At 38.7% G+C, this 14,983-nt stretch overlaps 1 protein-coding gene across 17 annotated transcripts in view; it reads left to right on the top strand.

The window, feature by feature from the left end:
• Positions 1–14,669, top strand: part of BCLAF3 (BCLAF1 and THRAP3 family member 3) — an 82,997-nt gene extending 68,328 nt beyond the window's left edge. For 15 of the 17 annotated variants that reach the window (XM_082375609.1, XM_082375614.1, XM_082375612.1 and 12 more), the window contains 4 exons: positions 397–495; positions 4,052–4,207; positions 5,338–5,511; positions 13,599–14,669. In XM_082375609.1, the coding sequence (XP_082231735.1) occupies positions 397–495; positions 4,052–4,207; positions 5,338–5,511; positions 13,599–13,628 (459 nt within the window). In that variant the 3' untranslated portion in view covers positions 13,629–14,669. Of the gene's footprint in view, positions 1–396; positions 496–4,051; positions 4,208–5,337; positions 5,512–12,830; positions 12,859–13,598 lie in introns of all 17 variants that reach the window. The other 2 variants (XM_082375603.1, XM_082375601.1) reach the window with 2 other exon arrangements.
• Positions 14,670–14,983: the final 314 nt, after the last annotated feature.

Below are 14,983 nucleotides of genomic sequence, written 5' to 3'. Positions count from 1 at the left end.
CATTGTGTTATACAGGAGTATGTATTTCGTATTTCTCACATTCATGAATTAAACCAACCCCTCACAATCTAGCATGGGTTACATGAAGGAAGATGTGTGTATGTTCATACAGCTAAGCTACATGCTACATGTTTTGTGTTCTTAATCCCATGCATTTAAAACGTGTATTTTGGGGGGACTTCCCTGGTGGTCCAGTGGTTAAGACTCTGTGCTTCCAATGTAGGGGGAGTGGGTTTGATCCCTGGTCGGAGAACTAAGATCCCACATGCCACACAGTGTGGCCAAAAATAAACAAACAAACAAACAAAAAAAAACATGTATTTTTTGAATGGTAAAATGAACTTTTAAAAATAAAATTTAAAGTATATTAACCATACTAATACTTTTTTCATGCAGAATTATCATACTATGCAGAGAAAAGACGTCATTACTCACAAACCATTTGGAATTGAGGGAAACCATCAAAATACAAGAGGCTTTAGAAGAACTTTTAAGGTAGAGTGTTATTCTCCATCTAATTCTAGCTTTGGGTGTTTGCTTTGAACATAATGTTCTAAGTGTTAGTAAATTAAAAGCTCTTTTTGTTATATTTCAAATAGTAGCTTTAAATTAGTATTTCTGGATTATAGTTAACTGTAATCAGGTTAATGATGACCCCTTTCCTCAGGACTTGATTTTCAAATATTTTTTTTTACCAGTGGAACCCTTTTTCAAATATTACATGGAAACTCAAACGCATAAAGCAGATCCAGATGGAGTGGCTCTAGGTGGAGAGGTGGGCAAGGTCCCAGACCTTCCCTTTAAGCCTGCCTCTTTACCTCTAAGATGTAAGCGCATAGCTATAGAGCCTTCTCCAGGATTCAGTGATTGAAAAACCCTTCCTTCCCATAGACACACAACCCTCAGAGGCCTTCTGGATCATCAGAGAAAGACTCTGGTCCAACATGCTTTGTTAAAGCATATTTCATCACATTCTAATTATTTGTACAGCTATGTCTGATGTCAGTGATACTTTTAATCAATGAACATGTTTGTTTTTCCAGAACACTTTATCCCCCAGACATATGCAATAAGAATTATAGTGCAAAGTATTGTGTTTCTCTCTCCTTGCTCTCATAAGCTGAGGTGCTTTTTAAATCCATTTTGACTGAATTTCGTGCTTGTGATAGATCCTTTTTTCATATTTTTCCACTCTACAGTGTCTCTTTCCCCTCCCCCCAAAAAGAAAAGAAAAGAACCTGTTTTGGGTTTTTTTTGTATTTTTTATTTATTTACTTATTTTTAAACCTATTTATTTATTTATTTATTTATTTATTTATTTATTTATTTGGCTGCCTTGGGTCTTTGTTGCTGCGTGCAGGCTTTCTCTAGTTGCGGTGAGCGGGGGCTACTCTTCACTGCGGTGCACAGGGTGCGCGGGCTTCTCACTGCGGTGTCTTCTCTTGAGAAGCACGGGCTCTAGGCGCACAGGCTCAGTAGTTGTGGCTCCCGGCCTCTAGAGTGCAGGCTCAGTAGTTGTGGCGCACGGGCTTAGTTCCTCCGCGGCATGTGGTATCTTCCCGGACCAGGGCTCGAACGCGTGTCCCCTGCATTGGCAGGCGGATTCTTAACCATTGCACCACCAGGGAAGCCCAAGAACCTGAGTTTTTTTTGGTGAAAGTAGCAGGCAGTCTGGCTAGAGTAGTTAGCTCATTAGGAGGACGTTAGTATGAGCAGAAAGGTAGTATAAATGATCTCCAAACCATAGACTAGGAGTGTACTTGAGTGATCTTCTGTTAATACCTTGGCTTCCTGAGTCAAAATTCTTGATGTCAAAAGATTTTTTTCAGGGAATTCCCTGGCCGTCTAGTGGTTAGGACTCCACTCTTTCACCGTGAGGGCCCGGGTTCAATCCCTGGTCAGGGAACTAAGATCCCACAAGCTGCGCGGTGGGGCCAAAAAAAAAAAAAAGATTTTGTTTTTTCAGTGGGAGTAACACAATTTGTAGCCATTGCATAGATAACATTTTTAGCCAGTGGTTCATGTACCTAAAAGCATGTGTGACATTAGGTTTTCAAAAATAGCTAGGGCCATAGACTGTATAAACATGTTTTGGGACTTCCCTGGTGGTCCAGTGGGTAAGACTCCGCACTCCCAATGCACGGGGCCCGGGTTCGATCCCTGGTCTGGGAACTAGATCCCACATGCATGCCACAACTAAGAAGTCTGCATGCCGCAACTAAAACATGCCACAACAAAGATCCCACGTGTTGCAACTAAGACCCGGCGCAGCCAAATAAATAAATACTTTTTTAAAAAACATGTTTTATACCATCTTTTAATCTCTTAAGTAATGAGGCATAAAATCAACTAAAAATGTAACGTCTGTATAACTTAGAGACAGTGTAGGTGGGCATTCAGATTTAAGTGTTTCCTACATGTTGCACTTCTCATTGGTCAGATATAGTCAATTGTAGTAATTTTTCTAAGACTGTTATAAGATCTATTTCCTGTTACCCATTCTCCTTAAGGGAAAGGTCTTTAACATTAACTTATTTAAAAAATGTTCAAAATATGTGCATTAACCTTTCCTCTTGACCAATCATTTAAAGCTGTGTAATGTTATATGGTTGTTTCAAAATTCACAATTCTTTATAGTAAAGCAGGGGGAAGAAATAATCCTTCCTAAGAAAAGGAGCTCTTTCATTAAAATTTACTTTTTACATAAATTGTACTAATTCAAAGCCAGATAGTAATCACCTTATTAGATATGTAAAAATGGGCAATGTAAATCTCAAGATTAGCCCTGATGTATCAAGTTGGTGCAGATAGTTTTAACAAAATTATAGTGTCTCATTATAATTCTGTTTTACCTGAAATTGTTTGTAGTCTTAAGAAAATAATTGGAAAATAGGCCTGGCATAAATACGTTTTAATAAACTTTTGTGTGTCATTATGCATAACATGCCCATTTGTTAAATCATTGTGGAAAGAAGAATCTACTTAATTTTTATAATTACTCCTTTGTAAGATACCATTTGTACATGTCCCACATGGGACACACACAAATATTCATTGTCCTCTATGTCTATTGTAATATTGGGCAGTATGCAGGTCAGGAAATGTCTTGTTACGTATAGCTCTTATCTTGAAAATATGTGCTGTAGTGGGATTTTTATGGTAAAGAAAGACTGACTCAAAAGTACTGACAAGAGGGACTTCCCTGGTGGTCCAGTGGCTAAGACTCCATGCTCCCAATGCAGGGGGCCAGATTCGATCCTTGGTCAGGGAACTAGATCCTACATGCCACAAGTAAGATCTGGCACAGCCAAATAAATAAATAAATATTTTTTAAAAAAAAAGGTACTGGCAAGAGTAAAGTTAAGAGAGTTTTTGATTCTTTTTTTCAATTTTTTAAATTTATTTGGCTGTGTCGGGTCTTAGTTGCAGCATGCGGGATCTTTCATTGCAGCACACGGGCTCTTCATTGTGGTGCATGGGCTTCTCTCTAGTTGTGGAGCGTGGGCTCTGGAGCGCAGGCTCAGTAGTTGCAGCACGTGGGCTTGGTTGCCCCACGGCATGTGGGATCCTAGTTCCCCAACCAGGGATCGAACCCTCGTCCCCTGCATTGGAAGGTGGATTCTTAACCACTGGACCACGAGGGAAGTCCCAAGAGAGTTTTTGATTCTTAAATAGATGTTGATACTTAATGTCTTCCCCCACCCAGTTGGGATTTGATATACTTCACTATGAATCAGAAGGATAATTCTGAGGTTTTTAAAGTTGTCTTTTTCTTAGTATGATAAATTTCAAGAATTTCAAAATTTAACTTAATAGTTTTAAAAATTCATTTATATAAAATATTTTTTAAGTTATTATTATACAAAATGAACTAGGAAGCTAGTTTGAGGAAAACATGCTTTATTACCATCATTAACCTTTTCCCTTTAAATATCTGTAGTACCTAGAATTAAGGGCAGCTCTAAGTTCCAGACCTTTTCCCCTTTCTTATACTAATAAAATAGACTTGGAAGCTATAGTTTTAACATTTAATTTTTTTTTTCCTTTACAGACCAACCTTAGAGGTGGCACATTTCAGCCCCAGTATAAATCAGGCCTAGTACAGAAGAGCTTGTGCATTCAGGCTAAATATCAGCGTTTACGGTTTGCTGGTCCAAGCGGATTTATCACTAATAAATTCAGAGAAAGATTACTGAGGAAAAAAAAGGTTAGTTGGATTATGATCATTTAAAAATGTTGACTGACTTTTGAACTCCTAAAGTATCTATGTTTAATAGATAAATTCAGTTTGTAATGTAATTTTGACTTAAGAAACAACCTAGATATCAGTGTTCTTATTGCGTGATAATTGAAGAATGCCTTAGCTATTATACCTCAAATACTTTGAATATGCTAGCTGTTTGAACTTTTTACTTTAGAATTTCTGTTGTATGGTTAATCTTTGAAATGGAATATCAGGTAAAGACTTTTAGCTGATATATTTTAGCCTGATACAATGTGAATTTTCTAGGTACCAAAAAATATTGAACTGACTACATAAAAAGGGTACATAATTACAAAATACACTAACTTTTCTTTTTTTCCCATTCATTTATGTTTTTTAATTGTGATAAAATATATATACCATAAAATTTGCCATTTTAACCATCTTTATACAATTCAGTGGCATTAATTACATTCACAGTGCTGTGCAACCGTCACTACTATATGCTAACTCTAACTATTAATAAAAAGTTTCATTACTTGATAATTTGGATTGCATACTCTTTTAGTTGTGGGTTGATTTTATTTAAATTCACCATGTTGGTATTTGAAAATGCAGCATAAATATCATATAAAAATAACGTCTGCAAATTATATTTTAAATGAGAACAATAGCATTACATTTGTTGAGGCATGTTTGTCAATTTTTGACTCATTTTTGTTAATAATTTGGGGCTAATATTTTCTTCTGAGTAGATGATGTATATCTAGTGTTGCTATCAAATAATCTAATTGTGGTTTTATACATTTTCTAACCTTCAGTGTTCCCATAAATATTCATGCTTGTGAAGACTTTACACTGAGCTTACTTAGTGATTTTAGTAAAACTTATTTTTTAAAAGATGGACCAGTAGAATGGAGTTGACAACTGATTTTTTTTTGAAGTTTTAGTGTTGAATAGAATATCTTCTCTAACTTCTCCCACCCCTCAATTTTAACTGAGTGCCTTAAAAGAGGTTTTCAGTTTCACTGTGTATATCACTTTTGGTGTTAGGAAAGCTATCTCTTGTTTAAAAACATGAATGTAACTGGAGTCATTTTCCCCTCTCATACACCTCCCTATGTTGGACCAAGGTGCTGCTTCTCTTCCTGTCTCATGTGGCAGGTTTCTTTGCAGCAGATCTTCTAGGCATTCATCCCCAGTCACAGGTGGCAGCCCGGCTGTTCTCAAGGAAGCTGGTCATTGATCCCCACTTGAGGAGGAAGGGTGAGGCAAGCCTTTTCCTCAATTGCGAGGTTGGGTTTCAGGTACATATTGTGTGTTTTTCTTCTGTTAGCTCTGTGCTGAACTTTGATTGTTAGCTTCATTTAGCTCCATTTTTACCTCTCTTCTTTAGATGATTTGGGGCTCCTGAGTGCTTACTTGACTGTCTGCCTCAGCCTGCAGTTTCTATATGCTCATTGAACTTGCTCCATTTCCTCATCCTTTTCTTTGCCTCAGCTTGCCCCATTCCTCCTGGCTGCCCAGTTCTTCCAGACCACATTGCCCGCCAGCCTCACTTAACAACCAGTAGAAACCAGACATCAAGCCTTCATCGTAGGACATAACAAGTGTGTCCTAGAAAGAGCCACAGCCTGCTATGGGTCTCCAGGCTTTAGGGCCTAGGCTTTTTGTATCTAGAATGTAGCAGTTGCAGTTAGGGTCCTGGGCAGATCACAGCCTCGCCTTCCTCTTGCCTTTTGCTGCCAACTGAGAGCTTTAGAAGTCATCGCCACACACTAGATTTTTAAAGAACCAGTGTCTACTACTCTTTTTCTTGGGTCTACCATTCTGGATGCTGCTTCATAGATGTTCATGTTGTAGCTAGTTTGACATGAGCTTTTCCAGCCTGGCTACTGTCAGTACCTGCAAGCAAGGCATAGCCAGGCTTTGTATAGATTTGTGTGTGAACTAGGCCCACCTCTATGAGCATGGCATGAAATCAGGCACCCTACTATTAGCACCCTTCTGAACAGTTGGGCTCCACACTCTCCTAACCTTTAGGGAAAGGAATGAGGCATCACATCTGCTCTGTTTCTGCCAAGGTCTGAACTAAGGTACTTTTTTTTTCTTATTAGTTATCTATTTTATACATATTAGTGTATCCATGTCAATCCCAGTCTCCCAATTCATCCCCCCACCCCTCCCCCACCAGCACTTTCCCCCCTTGGTGTCCATACGTTTGTTCTCTACATCTGTGTCTCTATTTCTGCCCTGCAAACCGTGAACTAAGGTACTTACGGCTTACTTGGCCTTAGAGCTGTCCTAGTAGTATTGTGCTACCCTGGAATCCCATTCCATATGTACAGACTGACAATTTAGACCTATTACTCCATTTTACCTTGGCTTTCATGCCCTAAAGAAAAGAGGTGAAGGCCTGGAATCTTTGGTTTCTTCCAGTGTTGCTTCATCCCAAGCTTTAGCTTTGGGGGGGAACTTTGAAGGTCCTGCCCTGGAGAGAAGTCTTAGTCCAGGCAGCATCTGTACCCTGCTTTGGCTTTTTGTCCTACTAAGGAGTTCATTGTTTTCATTATTAGACCACCAACTAGATTAAGGATGCATGGTTAATTAATTAATCTAGGTGTCCTGGAACTTCTTGAACCTGAAATTAGATATGAACCTATGTATTTCCACATGCCTCAAAGTCCAGCAGGAAAATTTAGACTGGTCTTGTCTGGATTCCTCACTCCCCCACCATATTGAAATGTCTGGGCTGATCAGTCATGGCTTGAATTTCTTATAATGTTCATCTATAGTACAGTCTGGTTACTGTGCCATCAGACATGTGCTTCTTGTGTCCAGTGCCAAACAGCTTCCGGGAAGAGTTGGGGAGATCCTAGATGTGCCCCTGACATGTCCTCTTGTCCACTTACCCTAAAACTGAAGTAGCTCCCTAGCTGCCTACAAAGTAGTAAGATTCCCAAGCAGTATTAGTAAAGTACAGAACTAAAATGCTTCCTCCTCATTCATCATGCACTTGTCATATTAACCCCATTCTGGCACCCAAATTCCATTTTATTATGTTTCCTTTCTCTTGGATTCTGTGCTTGGGGTGGAAGATGAGGAGATGGGAGAAATGTCGGTTACCCCCTGGAAAGAAGCTTGTCTTTTATCCACTGTCATTCACAAGCACCCCCATGAAATATTCTCTGCTCATCATAGAAAGTTTTCAGAAACTCTTGAGGGTCTGACTATGTACCAGACTAGGATGGAGAACCTATTCAGAATTCATGAAGCCCCCGCTGGGAACATTGCCTCTGAAAAACTTTTAGCAATTGTGTGTTTGGTCAGGAAAACGTGGAGTTCCTCAGCATCCTAGACTCTCCAGTAGTCCCCAGGTACCTGTCAGCTCGGGGCCTGCCAGAGCTCTGCCCCTGGATAGAAAGGGGGAAAGGAGAGAGCAGAAAGATACTGTGAGAAGGAAGTTAGAGACCGGGATTCATGGCTTTTGGGGTTGAAAAAAACCATGAAAGTCATGGGGTACAAAGACAGAACAGGAACCCAGATCAGATGAATCAGCAAGAACCTGTTATACTGCTGCTGTGTCCCTCGAGCTGAAGGATGCTGGGGCACAAAAGAAGTGATTATTGTGATGGTTGCACAACTCTGTGAATACACTAAAAACCACTGAGTTGTACACTTTAAATGGGTGAACTGTGTGGTATGTGAGTTATATCTCAGTAAAGCTGTTAAAAATAAAATCGCACTTGCTCTCCTCCCCAGACCACTGATAATCTCCTCAGGGTCTGTAGCTCTCACAGCTAGCCAGCCAAGCTAGAAACTTGTCGTACTAACCCTCCCAGTTTTCCTTCTGACTGCGGTTGTCCCAGGTGTTCTTATTTGTATCACTCATCCATTGCTCCATCCAATTCATTCATTTTAATAGCCGCATATCATTCCACTCTATGGATGTCTTATTTATTTCAGTGCTTTTCAAACCTCTTTTGCTTACATACCCTAAAATTATGAAAAATTACCTACCTCCTTGTACATTTTTAGGTTGGTATCTAATACTTTTTAATCATAAGTTTAACTTGTTATAAAGGGTAGAATTTCTGGCATATTATAAATAGAGAGTCTTAAATAAAACTGTTACATCATTGTTTTAAATCTCTTCGGTGAACCTGCACACCACAGGAATTTGGTAACTAACATCCATTTTTTAAAGTATGCAGACGAGCTGTTTTAACAAGTGGGAAATTTTACATCATTCCTTTTTTTTGCCTTGAATTTGGATTCCATTCTGTTTGCCCCATAGACTTTTATCTTTGAAAGTCTTTTATTGCTCACCAAATCAAATTTGACACATAATATTAATAGATTTCTGTGACTATTAGGTGTTAAGTATTTCCTCTGGATTGAATGACCATTACAGTTGATCAAAATAACGTAAATGTATTACAGATTGTGTTAAGTATTGATCAGACAAAAGTTTTATTGGAAATGCATTTCTCTTTTCAATTAGTTCGGGTATTCATAGATAAATATTACTTAGTAGTAGTAGAATAATAGTGTTCAATTATCAATTCCATTTTTTCTTTTTATAAATGTAAGTCCTGAGAAACCTTGTTTATATGATTGTATAGATGGGAATGAAAGAACTTTTATTATAGCAATGCCACTCCATTCTTTGGACTCACTCTGAATTATAGGCCAAAAAGTCACTTAGTGATCTATCCTCAAAAAGTATTTTGAATGTTCTTTTACTGACAGCTTGATTTTGTCCTCCTACAATTAAACGAAAGCAAAGAAATGGAAAGCATCTGACTTGCAGAAGTATGCTATTTATTACTAGCTGCTAGGGTTGGTTCACTTTCTTGGCACCGTCACCAGTATTTCCAATTTCCTCCTCTTTTGGGGGGGATCCCCAGGTAATGCAAAGTACTAAGATTCAGGATGAGAAGGTGTATCTTCCTAGTGTAAAAGTGGGAGGTGGGGAATCAGCCTTAACCGATTGTACAGGCAGGTTATTTTGGAAAGCAAACATCGAGAATTTGAAGATCTGGAAATTGATTCCCTCCAAACTGTCTGTACCCACATACTCACTGGAAAGTCTTCATATACCCCTAAGGGTATGTGTAACCCAGTTTGATGATTACTGACTTACTTAACCAAGCGTCTGTTGATGACTACAGGATAGTTTACAGGTTTTCATTATTTCCGTTAAACCACTGTGCCCATTGACATTTTGGTACCTTGCCATAGCTCCCTTTTTACTCATTTTTGTTCTTACCAGAAGTACATGAAAGTGCCTGTTTACCTGCACCCTAGCCAGCACTCCACATTATTAATCTTTATTATCTGTTGTCAGTTTAACAGCAGGAGATAGTTCTCATTTGCCTTTCTTCAATTATTAATGATGCGAACATATTTTTTATATTTTATTTGTCATTTGTATTTCTTCCCTCAATTTCCTTAGTTCTATGTTTTACCAGTGTTTCTGTTGAGGGTTGGTACTTTTTCTTACTGATTTTTAAGAGCTCTTGATTTACTGAGGGTATTAACGTATCATATATTTTGCTCCTATTTATTTCATGTTAGTTGGCTGTTTATGGTGGCTTTTACATTACAGAACTTGTAAATTTTCATGAACCTGTCAAGTTAATCCTATATGGCTTTTAGATTTCCTATCATGTTTATGCTTATAAAAATTCCTTACTGTGTTTCCTTTAAGTGGTTTTATGGTTACTTTTTTCAACATATAAATACTTGTTCCTTTTAGAATTTGTTTTTACGATACAATATAAGGGCAGGATCTGATTTTTTTCCCAGTAGATAGTCAATTTTTCTAACACCGCTTATTGAGTAATTTGTCCTTTCCCCACTGATTGAAAATGCCACCTTTACTGTATGCTACATTCTTAGGTATTCCTGGTCTGTTTGGGGAATCTTCGGAGCCTCTAACTTGCTCCCTTGCCTCCTGTGATTTGCTTAATCCGTCCCTTCACTAGTAACACAGTTATTGTCCCAAAACACAGTCTGAGTCGTATCACTCTTGTGCAGACACCTTCCAAGGATTCTGTTGCCTATAAAAAAAGAGACCAGACTTGTTAGCCAGGTCCAGCCCTAAGCTGCCTTTCTAACCACATTTTTCCATGCACCCTGTTTTTTGGAGCATAATATATGTTTTCACGTATTTTTTTTTTTTTTTTTTTAGAAATTCACGTTCTTTTTTATTTATTTATTTATTTATGACTGTGTTGAGTCTTCGTTTCTGTGCGAGGGCTTTCTCTAGTTGCGGCAAGTGGGGACCACTCTTCATTGCGGTGCGCAGGCCTCTCACCATCGCGGCCTCTCTTGTTGCGGAGCACAGGCTCCAGACGTGCAGGCTCAGCAATTGTGGCTCACGGGCCCAGTTGCTCCGTGGCATGTGGGATCTTCCCAGACCAGGGCTCGAACCCGTGTCCCCTGCATTGGCAGGCAGATTCTCAACCGCTGCGCCACCAGGGAAGCCCCTGTTTTCATGTATTTTTTAAAAATTTATTTCTTTTATTTTTGGCTGCATCTCTGTTGCTACGCGCGCGGGCTTTCTCTAGTTGTGGTGAGCGGGGGCTACTCTTCGTTGTGGTGCATGGGCGTCTCATTGTGGTGGCTTCTCTTGTTGCAGAGCACGGGATTCAGTAGTTGTGGCACACGGGCTCAGTAGCTGTGGCTTGCAGGGTCTAGAGCGCAGGCTCAGTAGTTGTGGCGCACGGGCTTAGTTGCTCCGCGGCATGTGGGACCTTCCCAGACCAGGGCTCGAACCCATGTCCCCTGCGTTGGCAGGCGGATTCTTAACCACTGTGCCACCAGGGAAGCCTGTTTTCATGTATTTCTGTCTTTGTTCCTGACGTTCTTTCGGCTAGAAATAGCCTCCTGATCCCCATTCTTTTCTTATTAAACCCTGCTTTCCTTTTATGACCCACTGTAAAGCCTTACCAAAGCCCCCTCTTTAGCTCTTGTTTCATTTGGTCTCTAACTGTTGCTGTTTACCTTCCTATTTCCCCAAATAGTCGATCAACTCCTTGAGGACAGAGGGTGCCTCATTAGCGTCATGTCTCCCCCTATTGCCTTTCATATAGTCTGTCTTTAAAAATGCTTGTTGAATGGACTCTAATCTAATCATACACACACACACACACACACAGCCATAGCTCTAAAGAGTTAGTGAACAGCAGCAATTGTGTCAGGGGTCCCCAAGACCACCCCGGGTTGGTTCAGTGATTCGCTAGGAGGACTCAGAGGACTCAGCATGTGGTGGCGCTCGTAGCTGTGATGTTCCAGCGGGAGGCTGCACAGCACAGTCAGCACAGGGAATTGGCGCACGGGCGAGTCCAGAGGACACCAGGTGCAGGTTTCCAAGAGTCCCCTCCCAGTGGAGTCACACAGGATGTGCCTGAGTCCCCCAGCAACGAGCTGCGACAACACGCGTGAAATGTTGCCAACCAGGGAGGCTCGTTAGAGACTCAGCGCCCAGCACTGGTCACGTAGGCACCCCCTGCCAGGCACATACCACATTCCATACCCAGAGCAAGAAAGCAGGTGTTCAGCATAGACCATGTTGTCTGCACAATTTATGCACTCATCAGTGGTGGGAACCCTCCTGAAATCTAAGTTCTTAGATGCCAGCCAAGGGCCAACCTTATAATCAGGACTTTCAAACGATAGCGGTCAGGTAGGCTATATTAACTCTTTTCTGCACAGCCATATTTTTGAAGAGCTTATTTTCACAGATGGTAAGTGCCTAGAGAGAGGTGGAAAGGATCAGTATGTTAGAAATGGTCAGGGAATGTACGCTAAGTACTGTGATTTCTACTCTCTTCACCAAAGAGGTAGGTTCTAAGCTGAGTCATGGAGAGCAGGACTTAGAATGGGCTGCAGCCAAAGATCCATTTTTGGGAGTAGAATGTGGAGTTGGGTAGAGACAGGGGTATGCAAATTATAGAGGACCTCGAAATCTGGGTAGAATATATAGAGGATGTGATGTGGTGACAGTAGGACATCTTCCTAGACTGAGAAGGAGAAAGTGGTGTTTGAGGCTGATGGCTGGTTGAGCAGGTTCTGGGAGGAGGCAAGATGCAGGAAGATCAACAAGGAAACAGTTGACTCAAGTGTCAAGTTATGAAAACCTAGAGGAGGGTGATGCTCATATGTCTCGTTCAGCATTCTGCTTAAAACAGGTTTTCAAATAATTGGAAGAATGCAGGGATCAATCCGAGAGATAGTGTAGAAGAAGCCATGTCAAGGGTGAATGTGATTCAGAATAAATCCACATTTTTATAAACAAGATATTTCAGTTGAAAAAGTTTTTCAGAATTATTATAGTTAGCGTTTCCTTTTACAATTGTTAGTAGGCAACAGATATTTTATTTGAAGATTAATGTAAATGATGTTTATATTATATAATGAGTAAAGAAATAGGATACAATGTATTCTGGCTCTGTTTAAAGGAATGATGTTGACAAAAATATATTTGCATGTATTTTGAACATTTCATTAACCAAAATAGAAAGAAGAATTTTCTATCAGTACTGTTTTTGTTTGGAATTAAACGTTTCCATACTAATATAAATGCCAAAAAATAAATCAACTTTTAAATTTCTTTCAGTTTTAATAATGTAAGATCCTAGTAAAAGGTAAGGATATATGTATTAATAAGTTTTTTAATGTCCCAGAAAAACATGTCATTCTACCATTTTTGCTCTTTTATTGGTTGCATGGTCCTATGTCCAGTTTGTGGTTGGTAATTTAACATTTTGCCTAGCATCACAGTATAGAATTCACATTTGTTATTCTTTAATCATAGTCTTATTGTTATTGTGAATTCCTTTTCCTGTGTTTATTGAAGCCATACATCTTCGTACATTGTAGGTAACCATCCAAAAGCAGGAAAGCTTTTCCCCCTCTAATAGCTTTCTCTGCTGTTACCAGTCATGCTAGAAGAGTCCATATAGTTTTAGAATTAGATACCATATGATGACAAAGATAAAGTACCCATTTGAGGTTGTACGTGTGTCACATCAGGCTCTGTTGTTGAGGGACTAAGGTTTAAGAGTCTTGATTTTTTGTCAGTGATGTCCCCAGTGAAACTTGCCCAAATAGCAGAATTCTGTTTTCATTAACTTACTAATACCAGCCTATCAAGTGCCATATATATTTTTTGTCCTACTGACTTATCATTTGATATCCGCTTTGATGTGTTTTGTTGTTACTTTGTGTCTTTCGGAATCCATATAGCTTTGTGGGGATCTTGAGTGCAAGTGGTAATACATTAATTAAAATATTTTGAAAATTGCAATGTAAACAAAACTCTAGCTCAGATGTTTTAACCAATGCTTCTTTTGAAGTCTGTATTTCTTTTGTTTTCTCTCAATAGGAATATACAAACATTGCCCCAGCAATCTAATCTGGAATTGTTACAAATGGAAATGACACTACAGGATGATATTTGGGAGCATCTTTTTGTCAAGAGTTAGAATTGGCACTAAAGCACTAATACTGTAACTATCTTGATAAAATAACTTTATTTTTCCGTAGTGGAATGCTGCAACTTTTTTACACTTAACAATTGCTTTTAAATTACAGTATTCAATTTAAAAGTTGTATTAACTACAGCTTCTTTTGCAAAAAGTCTCAAAAGGGCATTATTTGTTGATGCATTTTTCTCTGAGCATGGTTTCATAGAGAACTGAGTTATATCCAGACGTTTCTATGTTGAAAGTTTTGCTTATGTAATAAAAACAAAAACAAAAGTACCTGAATTGTATAGTGTCTGTACATGAAAGAACTTTAAACAGTGGCCTTACGTAGCAATTTTTATACCAGATTTTTCTTTTTCTGATGACATTTTGGCTTACAACTTGAAGTTTTCTTAAGCTTCTGAAGATCAAGGTCTATATAATTCATACATTTCATATTATGACATAAGAAGACGTAGGAAAAGGTGCTTCAAATTTTCCATCAGGTAGTTATGAGTGCACTGAATTTTTAGTAATTGGTTTATTCAGTTTTTTTCCACAACTATTTGCTCTTTTCCAACTTCAAAATGCTATTGTGGAAAATACATAAAGATTTTATAATCTGTATTCCATCTTACTTTCCCTCAGGGTAAGCTCATGCATATCATATTTTTAAAGGCTTTTAAAAAAAACTGACAGACAAAAATCTCATATTCAGAAATTGTACTTTACTACTACAGCATTACACATTTTGCAAGCACATATTATAAAGTGTTTATTTTCAGTTCAGTTGTATTGAGTACCTACTATGTGTAAGATAACATTGGTAGGGTTTTAAATGATATTTTAGGTCTCAATACCTTATTTCTTTATGTTTTCTGTGTTCTGCTTAATAGTACATATACATTCCCAATTAAACTTTTGTGAAATGTTTAATTGTAATTAAATAAAATACTGTTGCTCCTTCTGCTTGAAGCAGTTACTTGCCAGTTTGTGAGAACATTATTTGAATTTCGTGTGAGAATTACAGCCCTTGGTAGGACCTGTTGATGTTTAAACCACTGTTCTGCACTTACAAAGACAGAACTTTCTGCATCAAAATCTGGTAAGAACTTAACTTTTTCATGACTGGATTATGAAAAATCTTATTGCAAACGTTTAATTTTTTAAACATGCCTTTAAAAGATAGAGTGGCCATTTCCTTAGTGGGTCAGCAGTAAGGGGGCAAGAGTGCTTGATGCATTAAAATCGGGTAATAAATTTAGATGGATGGCCTGTCTTATGCTGTGTACTGTCTCTATAG

Source organism: Balaenoptera borealis, assembly GCF_965194805.1.
Source record: "Balaenoptera borealis genome assembly, chromosome: X".
NCBI lineage: Eukaryota > Metazoa > Chordata > Mammalia > Artiodactyla > Balaenopteridae > Balaenoptera > Balaenoptera borealis.
Note: the sequence above shows the minus strand (reverse complement) of the source record. Positions and strands in the feature narration are given on the sequence as shown.